A 25,531-nucleotide genomic window follows, 5' to 3' on the forward strand; every position below is an offset into this window, starting at 1 on the left:
TTGGTAATGACCATTTATTAATACAGAGATCACAGTCCTTTACAATATCGACACAGTTGGCATGCTATCTGGTGCTGTTTTTAAAAAGGTTTTCATATAAAGTTATTTTTAAATATAAAGTTATTATTCACTGTTGAACTGTGAGGTCTACTCCTCTACATATTTCTATACTGGCGGTAATAAGGACCAACTACGGACTTTACGACTTTAAAACAAGGCGATAACCACTTACACAGCGATACAAAGTATGGTTTTGTAAGTCCCCCCAGCCTTAGTTATACCCATCACAGTTGTAACTAGGTGTCATTGACTTCAGTGTTCTCCCTCCTCTGCTCTCAGGCCTCCAGTAGCTCCTACACGTTACATCCCGTCATTCCGGGGATCTCCCTTGGCCCCGCTGCGTGGACCTCGGCAGGAATGCTGCAAGGCCACGTGGCTCACTGGCACTTTTTAAATTCGAGAATACCGATGGCATCTAAGTCCCTGTGGAATCCTGCTCTTTTATCTTTCACTTTCAGGGTGTGAGGGGTCCCCTAGACACACACACACACACAAACACACTTTTGTCTTTCAGTAACACACGTCGCTCCATCACATCGTCCCCCACAGCTTTGCCGAGTCTGTATAGGGATCCGGAGCGGCCTCTGTGTGGGAGGACCTTGGCCTCCCCGGAGGGGCCTACACAGCCAGCCCGCTCAACCAATCAGAAGGCACGGTCATGGTTGCCCCCCCCCCCACGCAGCTGTGCGTACTGAAAGTGACATCCTCCCGTTCGCTTTTGGGAGCTGGAAACAGCTCTGTCTGTGTCACACCGGCTGGGAGGTTGTTGAGTAGTTCCCGTTTATGATGGAGCGCTCGGCGTGCAGAAATTACATCCCGGAGGCTTTCTGGTTCAGGATGACAGACATCAGCGTCCATCACTACAGCGGTAGGAGCTGCAGAGTGCTGCCCCTCCCCTCCCTGCAAAGCTAAGGGTTCTGTAGCGCAAAAAACCTACCCTGGCTCTCCTTAGCTCTCTGGTGCTGGGTGATGATGATGATAGCCTGGGCCCTCTCAGGATCACCTTTGATGCTCAGGGAGGAACTCAGGGTTCCTGCAGGGTCTCTACCGCTTAGCCTCTATGACTCAACTGATTCATTAGACTGCAACGATGCAGTCATACGAAAGCCCTGTATATTGGACAGAATGTGCTATTTTACTGGAAGCGTACATTGGGGGGGGGGGGGGTCCGGCAATATGGGCAGTGTACTCTAAGGAGGGTGTGCCATTCTACTGGCATGTTGTGATAGTACAGGGTCTGGTAGGTGGGGCCTAAAGTGCGTGAGGTTGTGCCGGACGTGGCGGAGTGCAGCGGAAATATGACAACGTGTGACACCTCCCAGTCCTCCCAACACAGGATTCCTGATCAACGGCAGCAAGGAAACAGGAAATAAGAAGGGTGTGACTGAAACCTGAACCTCAAACAAACTGAATCAGTAAATAAATACACGGGGTACGGGAGGCTCAAGGTCAGAGTGCCGAAGAGCACTGAACCCAACGAAAGTGTTCAGGGTGCCAGGGGTGTCCAGACGTGGCGCTGACACGGACCTCAAGTGGCACAGACAAGCACGTATGATTGGCTGCACAGTTAAATACAGGGTGGTCTGGTATGTAAAATCAGGGCTGCAGAAAAGACAGCGGCTGGCAAAGCACAAGGTATTAAAGCTTAAAAAAAAACCACCCCGTTTAATTGTAATAGATGTGGTGTTAATGCTCTACGAATGATAACGAGGACGCCTTTAAAGTATCGTACTGCATGCGCTTTCATGGAAAGTGGGGGGGGGGGGGGGGGGGCGTGCAGACTGGAGCGTTACCCCGGTGCTTTTGTCTCTGTAGTTCAGCCCAAAAAGCAAGCTGCAGGAGAAGGAACGGTGTGGGAGAATCAGTGACAGGTGGGAGACGGGGGGAGTGGCGAGGGGGGGGGGGGGGTCAGAGAACAGTGGTGTATGCTAGTCTTTCTAGGGGCATCCCCCCCATCCCCATCAGCCAGGGTGACGTACAGCTTCCTGCAAGGCAAAGATAGACAGGATCAGATAACGTCCCATGGGGTAGTCAGGAAGGGGGTTGACACTTTCATAACCGGGTGGGAGTTCTGAGGGTTGTCCACCAGGATGATTGGGGGGGTAGGGGCTCAAACTTTCTCTATAGGTTTTAATTAACAGTTCAGACAATAACTGAATCATGGTAACATTTTTGTTCCCCTAATTCATTTATGCAGTCTTATTTGCCGTCCCCCCCCCCACCATCAATATGACGCAAACACAACCCTAAAAACATTACCTGTTTTTGCTCCTTTACCCCACAGCTGCTGGTGGTGAGCAGATTTGCCGCACAGCGTGTTTGTGTTAGGAAGGGGTCAGCCATGAGGTGATACCCCCACCACGGGGCCAGATCGCTGTGGCCCGACCCCCCCCCCCCCCACGCGGGTATGTGGCCTCATACTGCGACTCTCGCTCTGCGTCTGTTATCGTTTTCCTCCCGAGCGAGCGAGCGCGTCTCATGAGACAGCTAACCGCGTGTGAAACGAGCGGAATCCGGCGCGAGCCTAAACCGCTGCTGTGGCCCCCACTCTGTGACAGAAATATAAAACAGGTCTTCCCCCCCTAAGCCCCCCGCCTGCCCCACGCCGCCCCGCCCCGGGAGGTCAGCGCTGTGCGCAGCCTGCGCCCAGATGCAGAGCCTGCCTCTTTAAAGCATTATCATACCGAGCAGCCGGAGCAGAAGGAACGTAATAAATCGGGGAGTTAATTGAGAAGCAAACAGCATTATTTATAATCCTGAGCAGCGCCGTCAGGTCCGGGCAATTAGAGGGGCTGGGGGAAGCTGTGAGCGAGTGATAAATGTGTGTGTGCGTGCCTGTGTGCGCCAAGCCGGGGCTCGCAAGTGAATGACGGGTCGGGGGGGAGGAACACAGAGCTTCTCCAGAGCTGGGAGGCCTTCCAAATACAGCACACAGAGGACACACACACACACACACACACACACACACACAGGTTTGTAATTATATATTTGTGGGGACTCTCATTTCTATGGGGAAAACTCTAATCCCAACATGACGACTTTAACCTCTACCCAGCCCAAACCTTAACCATAAGTAACCCAATAAAATACGAGACTTTAAGCATTTTTACTTTTTTGAATGCATTCAGAGATCTTTGTGGGGACCTAAAAAATGGTCCCTATAATGTGAAAAAACAGGTTTTATTACATTGTGGGGAACATTTGGTCCTTACAATGTAATATAAACCCAATCCACACGCACACACACACACACGCACACACACACACGCACACACACAGAAGCACAGACAATGAGTGTGCTGCGCACATTCTCCTCTGATATGGAAATGTAGCTTCTGATGAGTGGAGAGGAAAACACCATCAGACTGCTGATTAATTATTGAAGCTGCAGGCTGTCGGCAAGGCGTGCTGCGCGTGTGCATGAGCGCGTGCATGAATGTATGCGCGTGTACATGAGCGCGTGCGTGAGTGTATGCGTGTGTGCATGAGCGCATATGTGCGTGTGTATGTTCGCGTGCCTCTGCATGAGCACGTGTGCATATGTGGGTGTGCATGAGTGCGTGTGCAAGTGTGTGCATCTGTGTGTGCATGAGCGTACGTGTATATGTAAGTGTATGCGCATGTACATGAGAGTGTGCATGAGAGCGTGTATATGTGCGTGTGTGTGTATGTGTGTGTACATGAGCATGTGTGTGCGGAGCGAGCCTGGGCGGTAGGTCCATTGCCCCCCCCCCCAAAGCACTAGCTTTGCTTACAAGTCCCTTTGATCCTCAGCTCAACCCCCCCTCTTGCCCGTACACAGTGAGGAGTCTGACACTGGGGGAGGGCGCAATTCGGGGAGCAACCGCAGTGGTGAGGAGACCAGAACAGCCAGGGACTTGTGGGGGCAACACCAACGTGGGAGGTGGGGGCTGAGCTTTATTTAAAAAAACAGAAAAGCCCAAGTCTGGGGGGCAGGGGGGGATGATCCAGGAGACTGCGATCTCAAAAGCTGGTAGCTGGTCGCTGTGCTGGGTTCCGGTGTCCCCATCTTTAGAAAGCACCAGTGTGAGGAATGCAAACTGAAGCGCTGGTTTCGCCCCAAACGTGTCCCTGAGCTGCAGCAGAAGCCTGGGGTGTTTGGGGGCTTTGACTATAATCTGCGGACTGCGTGAGACTGCGTGAGGGAGTGCCACGGCAGGTGGGGGGGTCCCGCCTGATAAGGGCTCCTGATGCTTGACCCTTGAGGGATGCTGTGGGTTTCACTGTTGGGAATCTGGCTGTGGGATAGGGGTCAGGCTCAAATGGGGCATGTGGTGGGTAGGCGGCACCCCCGGTCTGCGGGGGGGGGGTAGACTCACCTGGGCTTTCCTGGCTACACCATTTCATACTGGTTGGCAGTGATGAACCGTGAAAGACAGCAAGCCAGGAGCATACCGATCAGCTGTGAGAGAGGAGGGGACAGAGACGCGGGGGTGGGAAGTGAGATGACACTGATGCCCTCTCCCCAGACCAAGCGATCCACTCAGCGTTGTTTGTGATGCTGAGGGTTTTACTGCCTTGTACTGACCACAGCGGCTGGGGGTGGGGAGGGGGGGGGCAAACGAAGGCGGTCGAAAGTAATCAAATGATACGGCGCGTCAGACCCTAATTAGAAGTGCTTCGATCTGCCCGCGGGGGCTGGTAATCGAATCCGCTGGCTCTAATTAAGACTACTGGCTTTTCCTTTTTTTCCCTCCTGCACCGCGGCAGCGGCGGACAGCGCGACTTAAACTCGTGGCGGCGTGCGGGCAGCTGGCGAGATGAATTCTTTTGACATCTTTTTTAATTAAATCAGAAGGGGGGGTGTACCCTGAGGCCCATCCTTCGAGCCCCCACCCCTCCCCTCCACTCCCCTCCCCCCTCCCAGCGGAGCAGGCCTGTCAGGCACTGTAAAGAGGGATTAGACACACGAGGGGGGTGGGCTGTCCTAATGGGCGCCATTGATCTCACCTGCCTTTTATTCCTGATAACATTTGCAGTTCAATTAATGGCTCAAAGATCCAGAAAAGCGACCGTAGCAGGTTGAGGCTGGGTGTCCCATCCAAGGTGGGGGTGTGAGATGGGGGCAGGGGGTAATGAAGCATGCTGCTAGAAGGGGGGGGGAGGCTCAACATCCACACACCTCTTGGCCTGATTCTGCAAGATCTTTTTTACATATATATTTATATATATATATTTTTTCAAAATATACGTAAAATATATATATATATATATATGCGCTATAGCAGCTAGGGGGTGTAGTGGTTAATGCAAGAACGCAATTCTACAGCTGAAGGGAGGCTGCTGTTGAACCCTAATACGGAATTACTTCAACAGCCAATTTTCAAAGGAATATCGAAAGTGTCAAGGGAATACCACCGGCAGGTAAGCAGGGAAACAGTAGTAACAGCATCTGTAGCAATTACTATTAATCATGAATGAGATTTATAAGACGGTCGGCATGACACCTGTCCAAAATCAGCCATCAAAGACCCTTCTCACCACTGTCACCGACGAATGAGCGCGCTTGTGAACCGGCAAGCAGAACAGATTCTAGTGGCGCGTCAATGAGCCCAGATCACAATGGCCGCCTACCTGCGAGCAGGCGATGCCGAACGCCACCCCAGCAATGATGCCCATGTTGGTCTCGATGAAGGAGGTCACCAGCTCATAGCAGCCCTGTGCAGAAAGGTCTTATTAGCATGAACAGATATAGCTGGAGACGGGTACAGAGGGAGCTAAGCTAACAGACAGGCCGCCACTAGCTCATCTGAACATGGCGCAGGGGTGAGGTACAGTCAGCCTGCAGTTCTTAGACTGGACAGTAGGAGGCTTGCGCTCGGAAACACGAGCGGAGACGTCAGACAAAGAGACATTTCGGCCAAAAAGAGAATGGATCTGGGCGGGGGGCACAAAAGCGAACTGGGGGGTGGATGAGTAGCTATCACTAAGTTCCCCCATCCCGTCCCCAGAGTGTGCCACATCTCCCCCCTGGCTGACCTGCTGGTACACCTTGCCCGGGGCGACAGTGGAGTTGCGCAGGTCCTCGGGGCTGCAGTCGGACAGATCGGCGCAGCAGCTGCGGGGCAGGCCTCTGGCAGGGTAGTAGACGCTGGTGAACCAGCTGGTGTAGTTTAACACCCCACAGCAATGCAGCTGCATGGGGGAGGAGGGAGGAAAACATGCAGAAAAACATAATCACCATTCACCCCGTCCACTAAGTGGGCGGCTTGGCTTTTCCCATAAGCAGTTATGCGTTTTAAATTAGAATAAAATGGCTCCTCCTCGCCGGCAGACTCACGCTGCGCTGTACATTGTCCACAGCCAGGCTTCTCTCATCCTCTGCATTGTACTCCTTCACAGCTTCATTGTATGTCCTCAGGAACGTGCCCTTTATCTGGGGGGTGGAGAGTGTCTTATTTCTCTTTTCTGTCCAGCTCTGTCTTTCTTACTTTTAACCCCTTTGTACCTTCACCCGTCAGGAAGGTCTATCGCTACGGGGGGAGAAGCTGGCAGCCCGCAGACACCCCCACTTACCCACCCCTGGGGCTGCGACTCACTCAGGGACACCTACCTCATGCCGGAATACAAAGCCCGAGATTCCAGCGACCAGCTCGGCCAGGAAGACGAGGGACAGGAACATGGCATACTGGGAAGACAGAGAGAGACAGGAAGAGTGAGGGATGGGCGAGAGAGAGAGAGAGACAGAGAGCAATGGGGACATGACAGAGAGAGAGAGAGAGGGACAGAGGGAGACAGACAGTGACGACAGGGACACAATGGTGAGAGAGGGGCAAAGAGACAGACAGAGGGAGACGAGGAGAGTGGGAGACAGGAACAAGGAGCGAGAGAGGCAAAGAGGGAGAGAGGGAAAGAGGGACACTATGGAGAGAGAGGCAAAAAGAGTGACAGAGGGAGATGGGGACACAATGGGGAGAGACAGGCAAAGGGAGGGACAGAGGAAGAGAGACAGGGACATGACACAGAGAGAGGCTAAGAGGAAAAGCTGAGGAAGATAGACAGACACGATGGACAGAGGTGAAGAGAGGGAAACAAGGAGACAAAGAAAGGGAGACAAGGAGGAAAAGAGGGAGAAAGACAGAGAAGACAGAGGAACAGACACAGAGAGGGGGAACAAAAAGAACAACAGAGCGAAATAGATGGGGACAGACACAAAGGACTGAGAGAATCTGCTCCGAAACAGGAAACATCCATCCCCTCCCTTTTTTAATGCAACTAGTTGCAGACATCACCTGTGACTGGGGGGTGGGTACAGATAAACCAACCAGGATGGAAGTGTTACTGGCCACCAGCCTGTGGGTGGGACTCCCCCAGTATCCCTCAATGCACAGTGCATTAACATAAGGTGGCTCTGTTATTACATGTGTCACGTCCCACAATTAGTGCCGCTGTTGTCATTGCTAAATGATGTTATTAGCACCATGTATGGCACTAGGTGCATTCAGCGTTATCGTGCTCATGCAGGTAAGGAACATGCAATCTGAACAGAGCTGATGGCACAGCGCCTCCTGCAGGCAACTGACTGTACATGCCGCTCCGCTGGCCTGAATGTTGCTACGACTTCATTCCAGAGTCATGACTTTTGCGATGGCTGCCTATATACAGCAACATATGCAACTGGATCCCGAATGTTAGGCAATGTTTTAAATACAAAATTTAATCTAAATTGTACATATAAAATCAAGGTCATATGAAACCAGCTGTCATATGAGAAGTGCATGCTTATGTGCACGTGTGACAAGTGCATGCGTGTGTGACTTAGAGACAGTCCATGTATGAGTGAGACTGTGACTGTGTTTCAGAATGTGATCATGTGTGTGTGTGTGTGTGTGTGGGATCCAGCTGGCATCTCCGACAATCTGAGAGGTGTCGGCCGACCCCCACGTGTCTCCTTTTAAAGGCCAACCCCTCCCACTCTGTCAGGGGGAGGCACTGCGGAGGCTCGGCATTAAAATGCCAGAGGAGACCAATTAAAGAGACGAAGAGAGGGAGCGGTGGATGGGGGGGGGGTGAGAGAGACAGGCGCAGAGCACGGCATAATGCATGAAGCCATGTTGATCAGCCCTGACGGCTCCAGATTACTCAAACAATATTTAATTTCCTCAGCATGCTGCCCCCCCCCCATCCCAGCAGCTTCAAACATGCCAGAGGACAGAGGCTCCCACCAGTTTGGATATACCCCCACCCCCCCCTCTTATGGCTGGGGAGGGGAACCACAAGCTGGGAGTCCAGAGCCAACATGGCAGAGCAGAGGAAGACCCTTCCGGGTTCAATGAGATAAACAGGAGCGTAACCTCGCGTCCCAGGGGGGCAGGATAGCAGACTTCCTCATGATGAGAATGGGACTGCAGAATGCAGTGCGGCAGGTCACAGGAAAGCCGAGCCATCCAAGCCAGTGTGTCGCTGAAGTTAGCAGCTCCAGAATGATCCCTGTGCCACCCTCCGCACCTGCTCCACCCCCACCCTGCCCCTGCCCCCACCTCCTCACCAGCTTCAGCATCCAGGGGGTGCCCCGGCATGTCGCCACGCAGCCAAAGAGCCCGAAGATGATGATGGTGATCCCGGTGCCAATGAGCACATAGGGAGCGTTGGTGGTGTTGTCGGCAATCAGGGAGATGTAGGGCCCCAACATCAGCTTTCCCCATACCCCAACAGCAAGGAGGATGGCCCCTGTGACCTGCAGGAAGAGGAGAAAATGAGGTAGCGCAGCGTGACGACACCGAGAGTTTCGTCACTATCCCGAGCCTCGTCCTTGAACCTCCAGTGTTTGCTCCAATCTGCCGGCCATGACACAGAAGCGACCACGCGTGATATTTTGCTGCCCCCTGGTGGTAGGACCAGGACATGTCCTGAGAATGTTGAAGACCTTCATACCCAGTATTAAAAAAGTACTGAAATAGTAACCGGTGATTGTTTTTATGTACTGCAAATTGCCTCCTATGAAACCAGGTTTGTGTCAAGTAGCGCAGCACCGACATACAGCACTGACTGGATACAGAACATCTTATTCTATGAATCCTTCACATTTTATGTACAGTGCAACAGCTTAAGTTAAGCATTGTGTTTTGGAAGGAGGTACATAACATAGACCAATCCTCACTAATTAGACGGGCCCCCGAATCAGGCCCCTCTCAACAATCTACAGTATTTGTTCATACCGGCAGTGTGCTATCTGAGCTCGGACCTAAGCTCCTCCTCTTCTATAAACGGTTTATAATCTTCATTGACTCGTGTCTTATTTCAGCAGGGCTCGGACATGTCACAGGTCTAACCGCTAGCCTTGGATTCATAAAGGAGCCTCTGTTTTTTTTGAGGAGGACTCCAGGCACTCGAAGTTCCCTATATTAAAAAGCTGCGTTGAGGTATGGTGAAGGAGCAGCTGCAGACTGCGGAAGACTCTAGTCTGTTGGTTGTATTGTTCACTAATTCCCTTGCCATACACTATGTCCCATTTTGGTGTCAGTCGCAAAGAAGGTTGGACGTACTGGCACCATGGTGCCCCTATCAGGCAAGGATGAACCTTAACCAGCCTGGACCAAAGATGTGGACTGACTGGCAGGTAGCTCAGAGGGAGCAAAAACATGGACCGGCTTTGGGTTTCTGAGGACCACATTTGGAAAAACTAGCCTCGAGCTTTTCTGACGACTTAAGGGTCGGCTGTTGTACCTTTGAACAGGCTCCTGGATTGTTCTTGTAATTGGGTAATGTCATACTAGTTCTATCCCTTTGGCAGCAGGCTGGGAGGGGCAGAGTTAGCAGACAGACAGTCATATGGTTGTCCCAGTACGTGTGCTGGCTGGGGGGGGGGCAGGCACGTCGGGGAGAGGCATTGTAATGTCTGGTGGCAACACGCAGAAAAGATCCCCAGGAGCGTTTAGCATAGGGGTCCCCGGCAGCCATGAGTCATGACAGGCTTCCCCTGGGCCTGTAACCGCGGCGTTTCTCTGCCTGTCTCAGATGAAGTGTCACCCCCACCCCCCAAAAATTAACAAGGAGAAGCAGGAGGCCCAGATATCACAGCCTTGAAGTGACAGAAACAGAAATGTCCTGACATCAGGGTGTGGCCTGATAACCCTTCTTTCTAAGTACGTTCCTACACCCACCGATCAGAGGCTGTTCCCACTCCATGGGGCTGTAGCACTTCCAGGATCCTAAAGTGAGCAGCACGTGCACCAGCACAGACGAGGGGGCCTTCGGTATAGGGCAGATTGGCCAGGGCAGTGGGGTGGAGCTGCTTAATTCTTAATGAGAAGACGAGGCGTCCCGTGGTGATTGCGCTGTGGGCCGCGGTGATCCGAGCGCCAGCAGAGTGAACAAACAGGACAGCAGGAGCACAGATGGGTTGTGTCACTGGGGCCCGCCCAGAGCTGTGACGCACAGGCCACCTCCCTCCTGCTGGGGCTCATGCATAATTCAAGGGGCTGCAGATTGCTTGCCCCCCCCCCCCACTACTGGGCCAGGGAGTTTTCCGTATTGCCTCTGGGGACACGACCATCCCAAATCACCGGCGACAACAGCCTCTCCGGGATTCGTGCAGGAGAGGTGTCTCCCAGCATGCCCCAGGGGGCTGGAGAAAGAAGCGGGGGGTAACTACATTGGGTTTGCGGAGGTATGGTGTATTTGGAGGGGGGAGGGGTGTTGTGAATCAGATGGAAGCCATTTTGAGGATTTAAAAACAATAGCCTCAGCACAGAAATCGAGATATCCATAATTAAATCGACGTGGCAGCGGCCAGATCGACAGGGCAATTAAAAGCTGAACAGGATTAAATACGAGTGGCGGAACGGAAGCGCGTGACGGGAATGCCAAAGGGGGAGGGGAGCGCCTCCTTCACCGCAGAGACGAGATCGCAGCGGGTCTGAGAAACCGGAGGTGCCAGCAGCATCCGGCCTTTAATCACGTCTAACAGGGCTGCCAGGAGTACACCAGCGCCACCATGTGGCAGACCGTAGAATCACTACATCACGACAACCCAGCAGGGTATTAAGTATCATGTGACTTTGTACCATACCAGGCTGGTCTGTTGGGTGCTCCTCTGTATTCACAGCCAGCCTGAGCCCGTCATCATACCGATGTCCACACAGGCCGTCACTCTTGTTTACGAACTTGGGACTACTCACTGGAATCCTGTCCTGGGTCCTAGTGTCAGCTAGTGTTTTGTTCCTTTTAGTTGATTGGTTCAGAGGCGGCTCTCCCTCCTCTGCAGTAATCGTGTTTGTGTATGAGGGCGGGCAAGGGGAGGGGGGCTTTGTGGGAGCCTTCTAGGTTCCCCACCCCCCAAAAAAATATGACGCAAAGCAGCCTGGAGGCAGATGAGCCAAAGTGCATTAATGAACGTGTAGGGAGCAGTCTGCATTTGTGACAACATGTGTGACGCAAAGCCACTAAACGGAGGGGGTAGCAAGTATCCAGGAAGGTGTGAAGGGCATCCCACATGACAAGAGGTCCTTTTTTTGGCGGTGGTAGGGAGTATAATCCTTGGCGACGCACACGCTTGGGGGGGGGGGGGTGCAATTTTAAAAATCGGCCTTTGATTCAAAGGAAGACACATCTCTTGTTCTCTTCCTCTTAGCATTTCAAATGATGAGGCCTGATCAAAGCCACCCCCCCTGGTCTGCCCGCTGCCGCTTCGCACAGGGGTGGGGGGCCCGATCTGCCCGCTTTGATGACAAGCAGGCTGCTTTCCATTTTTGGCTCGGGCAGGTTGTGACCCACCAGGCCAGTCTGTCTCGCCATCCTCTCGGACCGCCTTCCGACAGCCTCAAGCGGCCATGATTACCACCTTCCCCAGAGTCATCCTGCCCTGACTGGCACAAAACTGCCCATTTATCAGAAGAGCAGAACCTGAGCTCACTCAGTGGCCAAGAAGCAATATGCTTTGACTCGACTGTAACTCAGGGCTACATATATGGACATTCTAAGAAACTCAGAAAGGTATCAAGCATCCAATGCATGGTAATGACCTTGAAAAGGTTAAATGGCCTTAGAGCGCATGCAAATAAGATTTCGATGTAGCCGGGCAGGGCAGTGTGCTGAAGGCCTGATCACGTTTGGCACAGCCTCATCAGCGAGAGACTCTCTCCTCAGAAACACCTTCTGCCGTCTCTTTCAGCGCCAGCTCCCTCACGCCCTCTCTTTCTCTGCCGCACACGCTCGGTCACTCGGTGCTAATCGGGCACAAGCAAATCGGCGAAGTTGGTGCCGTTCCTCCCAGCAAAGTCGAGTGGGTTCCATCCCATGCCCTGATAATCACCAGCGCTGGGAGAGTACAAAGCTCAGGGTACGCAGGCAGGAGGCGCGGCGCCGCGGGGGAAAAACGTCTTGCCAAAGCTGTGATATGCTCTGACGTGCTTTTACACATCAGACTCTTAAACGCAGATAATCTTCAGGTTCTTCCTGGGGTAACGTGGTAAGACAAAAGCGCAGCCGCCCAAACGACAGTCCATCTCCATAGCAACCGCATCTACCCAGTAATACCCTACCTATCAGCCGCCGGTCCCAGTGCTGTTACATCTCACAGCTTGCTCTTCTGCCCCTCGTCACCCCACCTATGCTGTGACCTGACCTGTGCAGCTGTCACAGGGTGGAGGTCATGCGCCCCGGTGGCTTGTGGCCCTGCGTTCCTCGCCAAACTCACACCGGGGAGACATCCCACCTGGCCAGATGTCACGTTAACCGTGCCCCTCAATTTCCCTGCATGCAACACACTCTTTCACCCCTTCGGCCCTCTGAGTCACATTCAGAGGAGTAAACAAACAGAGCATAAACATACTGCCCTGATCCTGGCCAGTGCCAGCCGCACCACCGCAGATGGTTAAAAAAAAATGCTGGTTCTGCTTACACAACCGCAAGCATGCAGTGAGAGCTGAGACAGAGATGGACTTAAATACTCACCAAGCTCAGGCTGCTGTTGTCCTCCTACCTCCCACAGCTGGGCTGGTGCGCTTCACGCGAAGAGGCGGCCTGGACTGTGCTAATTAAGGCTAATTGATCTTTTGGAATCATGGTGCAATGGCGCTGCCAGTGATTACTGGAAAGTGTTGAACCATTTATCCCGTTAACATGCTAATTAACAGGAGCGGCGATTAGCGGCCGTGCTTTGCGTTGCTTCCCGCCACCGCACTTGCTCAGTGTCCGCTTCAGAGTCAACAGTGCATCTAAAGCCCCATCAGGGATGCCGATCGAGCGGGAAGTGATTCAGCCACTTGCTTTTAGACAAAAGGAGGCAAGACGAACATATTTGCCCTCCTTGTGGCGACAGTGCGCAGAAAGAGCCCCCCGTACTTCTGGGAGTGATGGCTTTGGGAGCCTGCTTGGCTGCAAATAGCGGGGGGAAACCGCAGGCCACACGCATGGAGAGATAGCAACGGCAAACGGCACATATCGCGCAGAGCGGGGATTACAGCCCAGGCTAATTATCCCCCGAGCCCGAGTGCTGACGGGGTGACCCCACTTGACTAATGAGATAGCAGCACGAGCCAGGAAACAGGCCGGGGCTGGAATTTAATCAAAGCGTCCGCCGTTCAGTTAATCTCCAACAAACCGCACCATGTCAGATTTTTCCCCAGCCTTTTCTTGGCCCATTTCGACGGTGAGGGAGGGCATGGTAGGGGACGCATTCACACCACGCTAAATATTTTCCAGTGACCGGTGTGTTTACGATGAGGCCTGACCCCCCCACCCCCAGGGCCCTGCCACCACCACCAACACTGTACCCCACCATTAGCATGACAGTCGCCGTTAGATGAGGCCATATAACGAGCTGCATAACGAGTTGGGGGAGGGGAGGCTCTCTGTTTACATGAGTCGCTCATTATTCAAACTGCCAAGGGGCCAGATGCTGCCAGCGTGCATGCTAATGAGTGCTAAACACAAAGCAGGGATTAATGCGAAGCTGAAACCTTGCACCTTCATAGAACGTAGCATTTAACCCGCGGCGTGGCTCCCGGCTGCCTTAAAGGAAGAGTCGATTAAAGGGGGCGACACCGTGTCAAAGTCGCGAGCGCGGCGTAAGCACAGGGTGGCGCTGTCGGGGGTTTTAATAGAGTGACCCTCTGAAGAGGAGCTGACAACACCAGCCTGACCTAAGAACAAGCAAAATGAAGCCGGCGAGCAGTAGCCATGGCGGACCCCTAGGAGGCCAGGAGGCTTGAAAATGGAAATCGCCGCATAAATGATATTTCCACAAACCATGATGAATGCGTGACTCCCCCCGCCCCCACCTCCACCAAAAGCCGTTTTCTATCATGGGTCTCAACGGGGTGTCGCGCTCGCCTATCAGCCGTGAGACGAATAAGCGCAATAACACTCTGCGCGGGGCGAGGGATTAAATCACACACCGTGACCATAAATGTGGCGCTAACTGCTTCCTCCCGCTCTGCCGCCCACTTCCCGGGGAGGAATTCATCATGGTGACGGGGCAGCCCGAAAGCACGGGCGGGGGGGCCAGCGCCGGACACCTACTTGCTGATGGGCAGCTAATTATAGAGCCGTTTTCATTAGCGCGCACCCTGGAAGTGCTTCCCGTGTAGATCACCGTGATCCTGCAGTCAGCAGCATGCATTCTGAGGGTTCCTCTGAATTTCTCACCGAAAAGCTAAATGTCAGGCTTCTCAAAATTAACTAGCGAGCTCTTTATTGCCTTTTGACCCCCACCCTTTCTGGTCCTGAAGGCGGCATTTAACACAGATGGCATTACTGGTTCAAAAGAACCAGTTAGTCTGACACACCTTGTGCATCATCTTTGCTGCTAAAGCTGCCTTTACCACAAGCCAAAATGCTATCAGTGTGTCTTCTAATTCGGCCTTTGGGGACCCACAGATGGTCCACATTTTTGCTCCCTCCCAGCAGCACCAGGTTGGGAAAGGTAGACAGTTAGGGCAGAAGCACAACTGGCTAGTTTCCCACTCAGTGTTAAAAATACTTGGTCATAAATAGAAACACAGAGAGAGCTTGACGGGCACCCATAGATTTCAGTACTCAATAGATCAATTGGATTCTTAGCTGAAACACTTGCAATGTCTCTTGTTAATTCCTCTGATGTCTGCACCGACTAGGGAGAAATTACAGCCCTCAGATCTGTCATTATGGCTCCTAGAGCCCCCCCCCCCCCCCCCCCCCGAAGATCCTGCTGTCACGCTGAGGACCGCCACTTGATAGAGAAACATACTGTACAGGGTCAGAGAATCCAGACCCAAAACCAAGGGCCAAAGGGCTTAAGTGAAGGCTGCCAAGCTGATTGACTCAAGAAAGTAGAGATGAGATCGCATAGGATCTAAATAAGGATTTAGTGTGAAGTGTGAGTGTGAAGATCACAGGTACAGCTAACCCGTCATCTAAGAGAAACTACACACGGTACCATGCTACGCATGCGCTAACGGCTTAACCCCAGATGGAGGATAGTCAGGGCTCCTTTAATATCCGATTTATCCGCTCATGAACATGCCCATTTCCCTGGAGCCCTCTGCGACTCCTGCCAGGTGTTTTCACTATTGTTAGTGGCAGCATATCAGCACCAAACGAGGTCAGAGGTTTAGCATCTCACTACGTTAATGCCTAGAATAAACAAATAAATCGGTAAAACAAAATAAAATAAATAAACAAGAGGCAGGACCATTAAAATACACGACAGATAACAGAAAAACAGCCCTGCTTACAAGTCAAGGCAATTACATGTCCGTTAGAAAGCGAAGACAGATGACGGTGTGGGGGTGCAGCAAATCAGGACTGTCGGAACTAATCCCGTTAAAGTAGCGGTAAATGATGGTGCGTGCCGCCTGCATGACTCCGGCGTGACCACTCCACCCCCCCTCACGTTGCCTGCGTGACTCTGGCATGAGCATCCGGACCCCCCCACGCGCATACTTTCCGTCAAACTGGCTTCGTATCCCCATTAAGGCTCATTTAGTTAGCCACAGAACGTCCACCCCAGGTGGCAGGAAGCTGCACCATTGATTAATTTCAGACAATCGCACAGCGCAGGAGCGCGAATTAACACACGCGACTCCACGAGCTCCCCGCAGATTAGCTACTCCGCTAGTCTGCACTTGACTCAGAGGAGAACGCAGTCACCTCCATCCACCTACCTCACATCGCCATCCCCCTCTTCCCCCGTCTCCGTTTCATCACTGTCATCCTCGACGACACAGAAATGTCTGCACTTTACTTCCTGTTCCTTCATCTTTTATTTCCTATCTGCCTGGTTCTGACCCGTCTATGTGGTGTACGGCACCTCTGGATGCCACGGGCCGTCAGGCAGAACCCTGATTACTTGCCCATTCTGATGGTGGTCATAGATGACCGGCAGAGCCTTCATTAATTCAGGCTTAGTGCCTGGACTAAGGGTCCAGCAGATTGCCTGTGCTCAGGATGTGACCCAGCAAGCTCTCCACTCAGCCAGGCCCTGTCAGGGACTGCAACCTGCAACCTGCCCCCTGCTCCAGATCTGGCTCCTGCCGGTGGTAAATACATGGTTGATGGATCTATGTCACCATCGCTATGTAACCTGGTCCTGCTGAAGACACCTGTGTTTGCCCTGGTGACTGGCTGCTTGCTTATCTACAAGCAGCCTTATCTACTGACCAGTGGGGGGAAGGGGGGGGGGGGGGCTGGTCCTGTTTATGAGTCCCCATGGCGCCAAGATCACATCTCACATGCTGCTGTGATCTAAATGCAGTATGATGAGGGATCTCTCTCTACTTCTTGTTTTTAAATTCAGTGGACTGTGGTTACACTGAACGGTTGCTTAGTGACAGTGATTCTTTGGTGAATGTTTTATTGTTGATCCTACACAGTGCTATCTGCTCTAATACAGCTTTTTAAGTACATTTTCTCAGTATGGAGGATGGGGTCTCACTGAGCCAGTAGAAGTACAGGTTGTTACAATAATCAATATAACCAGTGGGTGAGGTATTGGGACATCCTGATGACCTCAATGTCTATGCTACCACCGATAAACGCAAAGATCTCCATGATAACACTCAAAAGATCAGTGTACCATCCAACTACACTGTTGTTCCTGTAACCGCTCTGAACCGTACAATTCCATGTGACAAGCACTGACACCAAAGGGTCACCGTACGAGACAGTGTGGGATCTTGCGGGCTTTCATAACGTGCGACCTTTTCACCTTTCACACCCCTGGCTCAGAGCGGAGGACAACTCTTCCAGCAGAAGTCCCTAAACATGCCTGTACCACATCTCCTCCACAGAAAACAAAAAATACAGGAAGGTAATTGTGCTTTTACGGAGAATTTTCACAGCAGGCATAAGCAAACCAAAGCACATTAACTAGACTGAATTTAATTAATGGCGCTCAGTGGGATGCAGTGGTACACAAACCGAATCCCATTTCAGCTGCTGTCGACGGATATATTGCTACTATCTTGTCTTCTTCTGCATGCAACCGCAGAATCAATTACGTTGAGCAGAGGGCTGTTTAATTAATGACTAGCCAATGACCAGGGCTAACGGCCTGCAGGTGGTGCTCTATCACTAAACCAAATGTTAAATTTGAATTCACTGGCTCATCTGTTTCTACAGCACTTCTAACTTCCTTTTCATTTATGATTATTGCTTATTGCAGATGCAGTTATTTGATATATAGAACAGCAAAACTAGAGTCAGTAAAAAGCACGACAGTGCTTCTTTTACATAGGGGAAAATTTAATTTGCTCCTAAATGCAATTCATACTGCATGTGGTGAATGGAATTAAGCAATGTGGCTTCGAATTTTCTCTCCCCTCTGCCTTAAAAGTAGCCATTTGATTGCCAAGCTGTCTTCTCCCTGGCGTTGGGGAAATAATCAGATTGTCATTTCGCTGTGTTAGGAGATGATGTCACTGCTCTCGGATGGGTAGCAGGAAATCTTTTAAAGCATGTAAATGGTGCATTAGCCGGCCAGCACATCCGGGGAATATTCTTAACAGCGCCTGTAATTTATTATTTATGAGGAAGGCGAGTGTGGTATAAGGAAAACGGACCTGAAAGAATCTCCGGGAGGAAAGAGTGGCATGTGGACCGAGGAGTTCTGGCTGGACTTGAGTCATTAAGGACACAGCAGGAACACGGTAGAGAGCAGAGAACCCCCACTTACAGTCCCGGCCGTGAGACACTCGGCACCCCTCAAATCACAGACAATCTGAGACATCTCATCTCATCCAGGGGCCACATCTGGTTTCTACAGCTTCCGGAGAGCTCCATAACGGGAAGGCATCTGATTCGCCACTGCACACACCTATGTCTCTGCCAAGTCCAACAGACTGTGCCCTCCAAGTATTTGCCACATTCGACTGATAAACACTGTCTACTGGCTGGAGAAGCATCACTGCTAAAAATCTCACAGATAAAGTCCTTACTGTAAATGGAACAGCACACATGAGGAGCCGCTTATAAGGGTTAGGACCTCTTGAGCTAGCATTCGAGAGTGCATCGTGACACCATGGTTCCCAGCTCAAAGATCTGTGAGATCGCGTATCACGTATACACATTACTGCATCCGGTGAACATGCACGCACGCAGCGAACATCACAAAGTAGACGGAGCAAGCCGGAGCGCAGTTGGAAATGCGCTATACACAGAGAGTCAAAACGCGTGACTTCGGAGAAGAGGGGGGAGAAGCGGAGAGATGGGGGAGGCCACGTGTGACCCTGCAGTGACAAGACCCTTGGCACTGGAAGCAGAGCCGGCTGTTTGGTGGAGGGGGGTGAGTCATGCTCTGGCGTCACACCGAGCCCCATACGGTAACACGGAGGTGTTAGGCTCGCATTTTAGCCCAACACCACCCCAGCGAGAAAGGTAGCTTTTCACCGCCCCGCACATAACAAATAAAATTTGAAAATGGACAGGAAGAAGCCACAGGATGAGCCAATTATCACAAGGAGCAGAAACAGGTTCGGGCATGAGGAGGTGCTTACTGCCTCCACACAACGAACCCAGATCCCAGGGAATTGTGGGACAGTGCAATGTGCATCCATCATGCTGTTGAAGGTCATCATTTTAAGCTGTTTGTGGCACAAGAAAATAAACCAAAAGTAACCTTTTCTCTAAATCAGGGGCGGGGAACCTGTTCCATGGAGGGCCAGGGAGCAAAGACGTGAATCGAGTAGGGGGTTCCTGAGAGCAGGGTTGAGAAACAATGCCCTAAGTGAGCAGTCAAGAAGGTAAAACACGTATTTCCTTTTTCAGCTTTGAGTTAACTTTAATATCCAGGGATTGTGCCATCCACCACAGGTGTCTTCAAGCAAAACTAAAATTCTAGAGAGATACTGAATGGTATTTCCTGTCATAGCCCAAGGCAGGTGTATATGTGCACGGTACAGGAGGTCGTGTCCTGCTTAGTATTAGGAACGTCTATTACAGCTTGTCCCACGGTTTTAGATCAATAAATTCCCTCTGGAAAATTCAGACAGCCTTGTCAGCCAAACGGAAACACTGGCTGATCACATGCAGCACGGTAGGAAGAGAGCCAGAATATCTCCTGAGCCCTCCAATCACACCATTGCCTGGCAGGGATTATAGAATATAAAATTTAAACAGTCTCTTGCTGCTGGAACGGATGGCCGCTGTTCCAGGTGCACGCTGGCCGCAGGGGTTGGTTTCCACGACGCCACAGTGTCACGGACTCCCCGAGGGTGACAGGAGAGTGTCCTCGCCGTGCTGCCAACACAGGTGACCAACGAGCACCTACAATCATCCCTAACAACACTTAAAGGGGGTTACAGTGAGAACGAGTCATGAAAACAGAGCGGGGAGTTAAGAACAAGAGACGTTCCTCTTAAACGATTTTTACTACGGTCATCAAAATGAACAAATCAGCATTAATTTTACAGTCATAAAGCATTATTATTTTTTATCGTGTCACCGGATATGTTCATTTTAATACCCCAATGGGAGAAAAGTAAGGGCAAAGACTTTTAGCAGTGAACTATAGATCCCTACCGGGTTATAAACAACGCAAGAGGCTCATGATGGTGCACAGGGAAGCTTGATGGAGGTGGAAGACACACGGTGAAAGGCGGGGAAATATTGTTACTTGGATCATTTTGTTTTTTTTTAACTACCAGATGGCTCAGTGGATAAAAATACTGTAATTTGCAATATTTACATTTTTTCATTAACTGAAAGCTAGTACCTTAAAATGAGGATTTGTCCAGCTATTAAATGCACTTTCAGTGGTTGACAGGCTTCTATTTTAAGAGCCATTTCGTTGTTTTGTTCCAAAACATTCACCTACTGCGTTGTGAGTCATGTCAGATACTCAGATAATAAAATAAGAGCCTGTTGTGGATTCAGTCCAGTGAAATGCTTTTATGTCGTAGGTGCTTCATTTGTTCACTGCAACACTGACATGGTCATAATTAAGCTTTGTCTTTACTTTGAGACTTGTGTTTATAACATGGTATTTAAACGGTATTTAATGGCATTGAAACGTAATCGTCTTTGCAGTTATTTGTACAATGATTCAAATAGTCATAGTAACTTACAGTTTTGGGGAAGGGCTGGGGCACCTTGAAGCGGTTTCGCATTAGAGTGACTATAATCGATAAAACCACCACAGACAGCAAGACTCTCCATGTGGCTGACACAGATCAGGAGCAGTAACAGCAGGTGGGTGTGGCAAGGAGTGTCCGTAAACAGCACCCCAGACAATTAAAGTGCTGACAGAAGACACTCCTGTGTTTTTACCATTCATTATTCCGGAACAACAGACACTTAAGGCAAAGGTGTATCTTAAAACCGGAGAACTTAAAAAGACTGGAAAAAGCTTTAACGGCTGAGTCAGAGGTGCAATCTACCAGTAAATGGCGCGAAATATACTTAATTTTAAAAAAATCTGAAATAAAAAACTTAAAGTGTGAATTCTACCACCGTCTTCTGTGCTGTAAATTGGAGCCAAGGAACCTTAGGACAGCTAGTCCTTAAATTAACTACTAATGAGCCTTGAGACTCAATTTGCTAATGAATACGAACAAAAGTATAAAACACTGAAGTAATGGGGGGAATTCACACCTGGGTTCACTTATAAAAAACTCAGCACCTTTCCCCAAAAGGCAAGAACAAAGTAACACGTGCCCTAATACCCTGTAAGAGAATCCCAAATATAAGCCACCCATTTCCTTTCCCTACAGTGTGTACGTGCCGCTGTGTAGGTCTCCGAATGGTGAAATTAAGGTTTCGTAAAGTGATCCTGCTGACTTTAGCCCAAGGGCAAACGCTGAAACCGGGCCGTTCGCTTTTCTGCCCGGACACGAAGTGGCAAGCCTCAGCTAACCTCCACCCTCAGCGTAAACAACAACTCTCGGCTTTCTGTGTCCTTCTCTAAACCACCCATCCCCCCCTACCAGCTGCCCCCCTGCCCGCCACCTCAGGCTTTGGGGGAGGAGGGTGTGCTAGTACGTTCTGAGCGGACAGGGAACAGACTTGCCATGTAGTGTGGGTACAACCCAGCCCCTTACTCCCAACCCCAAACCCTTGACCCACATCTCCACACTTGGCCTGCTACTCAGGATGTGGGACCTATATGGTTACCCATCAAACACGCTGCTGCAGTAACGCAGAGCATCCTCTCAGTGGCCCCCACCTGCTCCGGGGCAGGAGTATTAACACAATGCTTAATAAACTAAGCTCTCTTTGGACTTTTCTCTTCATTTTTCATTTAACTGAAATGGATTCCAGTTAAAAAAACTTAACACATTACATCCCACCATGAATCTCAGGTAGGTCATGCATTATTCACTACAAAAATATTAGTTATCAATGTCGGCCATCTTTAGTGACAGGAGTCGTGTCGTGGTGGAGGCTCTACCTGCAGCTCCATCACAGCACATCTGTCATGGGAAAGGAACCGCTGCTATTTTGTTGCTTTTACAGGTCATCAGGGATCCAGAAAGAGTCTCGCTCTCTGGCCCATTTTGTTTTCTACTAAGGGCCAATTCGCCAATTTGAAGAAAGACTTCTGACCTTCACAGTGCTCATGCTGGGCCGTGCCACAGCACATACCGTGTTGGAAAAAAATGGCGGTTTGGTAAGCGGTGGATTGGTGTAGAGTCTGGCAAAGCAAGCCAGAAAATGATGGACTGCTCGCGGGATGGAGCGGCTGACGTTAACGCTGAGAATCCTGTCTGGCACTCCACCCGGATGTCAGTGGCCCACAAGTTCTCCTGAAATATTAACGTTCGGTGGTTAAGGATAATGCAACATTGATTTTAATAATTCTGGCATCTCATCTGGGGAGTATCACATCCACCGCGTTACTACGGACAGGTTCCAGACTCTTCACAGTACTGCACCGCCTAAGAATTTACAGAAAAGAGATAGATGGATGGATGGAATTGACTGCAGTAAAATCCCGTTATAGTGGACTTGCTAATAACGGAATATTGTCTATAACGGACAAGGTCCGCTGGTCCAGGACGTGCGCCAGTAAGAACATGCAGAAAAAGCATCGGATATAGCGGACTCACATATAACGGAATTTCGCTTATAACTGACATGTAGTTTTGTTCGCTATAACGGACATGCAGGCTCCGCCCACAAGGCGCGTGGCGTGCCAGTGATATCCAGCGCAGATACATAGTCGGGATTATTAATAGTCATGCATCTGCTCAGGTAAAGTTGGATTACTACATGTACAATATAATAATCTGTACTACAAGTGTCTCTGCTGGGGTGTGGCATGAGTAAATGGTGTCCTGTAGTTGTGTGCTGGGCACACAGCAACTCTGGATATAACGACTTTGGATATAACGGACTGTTTTGCCAGGTCCCTTTAAGTCCATTATAACTGGATTTTACTGTACTGCTTATGAAACGTTATACAGAAGTTAGAGAGCTAATATTAGACACTTCTATTAAAGGAAATTGGAAGTGCTCTCTCATAAAACACCCCTGTTTATAAGCAGTTTACCTCTGAAGCATATATAACGGAACATCTGCACTCTTAAACTTCCTTCTGGGTCACTTGAACAGGGCCTTCCTTGCAGCAGAAGTGTTGACAGGTGAAATGCTATATGCGGACAGGTGCCTTGTTACGAACTCCTTCACCACACAGGATTAACCTCCCTGCAGATACAGCGAGGGTGGCTATCTCAAGCCCAGTCCCCCTCCATTCCCAGGGCCCTGGGTCAGCCTGATTTCTTTCTTCATTTGCAAGCCATTACCGGGGGAACAGAGTTGTGTCACCTTGTGTGTCAGGCATAAATCCAGTACTGAATGACAGATAACACACTGTACCCTCTAGCAGTCAAATTGCCCGCCCTGGACCAATGAGGATCTGTTCACGTACTGTGCAGTTCAATAATCTCTGTATCTAAGAAACACATTCACATGGTAATACCGTATTACTGATCACATGCTAATATATCGGTCATTTCCAGGTCAGTAATCTAGCTAAAAAGCGAGGAGGCTTCCTTTCTAGCTCCAGTCCCAGGTCTTGATAGGACGCTAAAAGAGGTACCCATCCTGTCTGTGTCCCTGATGTACCCAAGAATGACAGAGCAGGATCTATTTTTAATGTTAGCATGAAAACACTGCCAGCAGGAATATGAGAACAGTGATAAGCAGCGTTTGCTGCAGCCTCGCCTGAGTTATGAAATACGCTTTCATAACTTAAAGATGTCAGACTCGCCGCTTGATTTTGTCCACCGTTTCTTTTTTGGGGGTAGCTGGACCCGTCAAACCAAGTTGTATGTCAAGCTGTGTGTCATTAACCCCGAGAGTCAAATTAAAAGCATGCAGTATTAACCCGCTGGGAATCAGTTTACGATCTGAATTATAGCCGCTGAGATAAAATACCAAGTTATTAATATAAATTGTGGTATATTTATTGGTGAATTCCACTTACAGCTCTCTGTGGTGGGATCCTTAACGCGTCGTTATCACCCACAATATCTTCTTTTGTTAAGTTTTAAATGCTGACTTAATTTACCAGGTGTTGTATGTGAATTTTATATACTATTAACTTCAGCAACTTTGGCAGATAAGTTACAATATCAGTCTCCGAAATATTTTCCTGCTCACCGGCATCAAAACACCCATCTGCACATCTGTACTGTCTCTTCCATGTGAAATTCCTCAAAAGCACGTGTGATATCTAACTTTTCCCACATCAAAAACAGAGACGCCCGCAAACATACCTAAATACAAAGTCATTCTTCACAATTTACAATGTGAGGCCTCAGATGTACCACACATACTTCATACTCAGTTAAATCATTTCGTTGCGCTGAGCACATGAATAAATCTAATCGACACTATACGTTTGATGTAAATACCGGAGCCAGCAAGTAGCACGTCCATAGGGCGTGTTTGTATACAAGGAGGCATGTTTCCACCCGAATGAATGGCAGATGGCTGATCAGCGTGCGCTTTTCCAGTGTAAATACACACCATGTCACCCAACTTCATTACTGAAGCAATAAGGCATCCCTTAATATTTTCTCGAAAGATATGCGAAAAAAGCGAACACGGCTGGCTGTTTTGGTCACATTTCCCCATTTTGCTGTATTTTCGCAAAAAAGCTCGTAACGGGAGTGTCCACGCCGACGGCAACGTCTGACAACATATTGAATCGCCAACAATGAGCAGTTTGTCAGTTAAATAAAACTAACAATAAGAATAAAAATGCACTGCCTATCATACCAAACATCCGTCTACATCAGTAAATTAAATGCCTTCATAGAAGGATGCTTAGGATCTCGGCCGCACCTAATCACGTGAAGGTCAAAAGCAGTTTATGAGCGATTCATTTATGCCAAAATAATCAGAAAAAACTGCTAAAACAATAACAGTTTATAATTTTAATATGAAAGACAAATGGGTCCTATGATGTGAAAAATTAAAAATGTAACAGCATTATAATAACAGCACCTAAAACAGAACCATGTCAAAAATATAATAGCTGACGTTTCAGATAGTAGCATCATGTATATATATTTGATTTTCAGCAGCAACGCAGTACCATGTAAGGTTGTTATAATAATCTATAAAATACGGATTCGAAAACATGCCATCGCCTTACGTAAGAATCGCCCAAGATAGAGCTCCAAAATACGGCATTTGCTTACCCAAAACACGAAGGAATAGACGACTAGGAGCGTTTTGAGGCAGGTAATCACCGGTTTGGTCTCCATTCTCCTAGATGCCATACTACAGTAGAGCCGAACACAGACGCACTTGAGATCGGCGAAATTCTCCGCCGGGCTTAACTGCGCCGGCCCGCTGCAGTCTCCAACGGCGCAGCCGCCTACGGAGCGCTAGCCAATGAAATTGCGCCGCACATCAGCCCGCCCCCTCAGCCACACCCCCTCCAGCAGAGTAACGGTAGGACGAGTGCGTTGTTATGGATTGTGAGCACTGCAGAAGTCTTGGGTAATATAATCATAGGCCAAACACTATTTACAATAAATAACACATATATTGTGTCCTTTTTATATTTTCATAATTGTTACAT

General features: G+C 49.9%; 1 protein-coding gene across 1 annotated transcript; it reads right to left on the reverse strand.

Moving 5' to 3' along the window:
- On the reverse strand, window positions 1-25,302 carry LOC125722911 (tetraspanin-7-like). The gene is made up of 8 exons (XM_048999173.1): window positions 25,146-25,302; window positions 8,570-8,758; window positions 6,635-6,709; window positions 6,362-6,457; window positions 6,061-6,216; window positions 5,656-5,739; window positions 4,401-4,483; window positions 1-2,045 (listed from the first exon to the last, which is right to left on the reverse strand). Exons 1-7 carry the CDS (start codon window positions 25,224-25,226, stop codon window positions 4,415-4,417), a joined length of 750 nt encoding a protein of 249 aa, XP_048855130.1. The 5' UTR covers window positions 25,227-25,302; the 3' UTR covers window positions 1-2,045; window positions 4,401-4,414.
- Between the last annotated feature and the right edge of the window lie 229 nt (window positions 25,303-25,531).

This window comes from Brienomyrus brachyistius, unplaced genomic scaffold (assembly GCF_023856365.1).
Source record: "Brienomyrus brachyistius isolate T26 unplaced genomic scaffold, BBRACH_0.4 scaffold44, whole genome shotgun sequence".
Lineage (NCBI taxonomy): Eukaryota > Metazoa > Chordata > Actinopteri > Osteoglossiformes > Mormyridae > Brienomyrus > Brienomyrus brachyistius.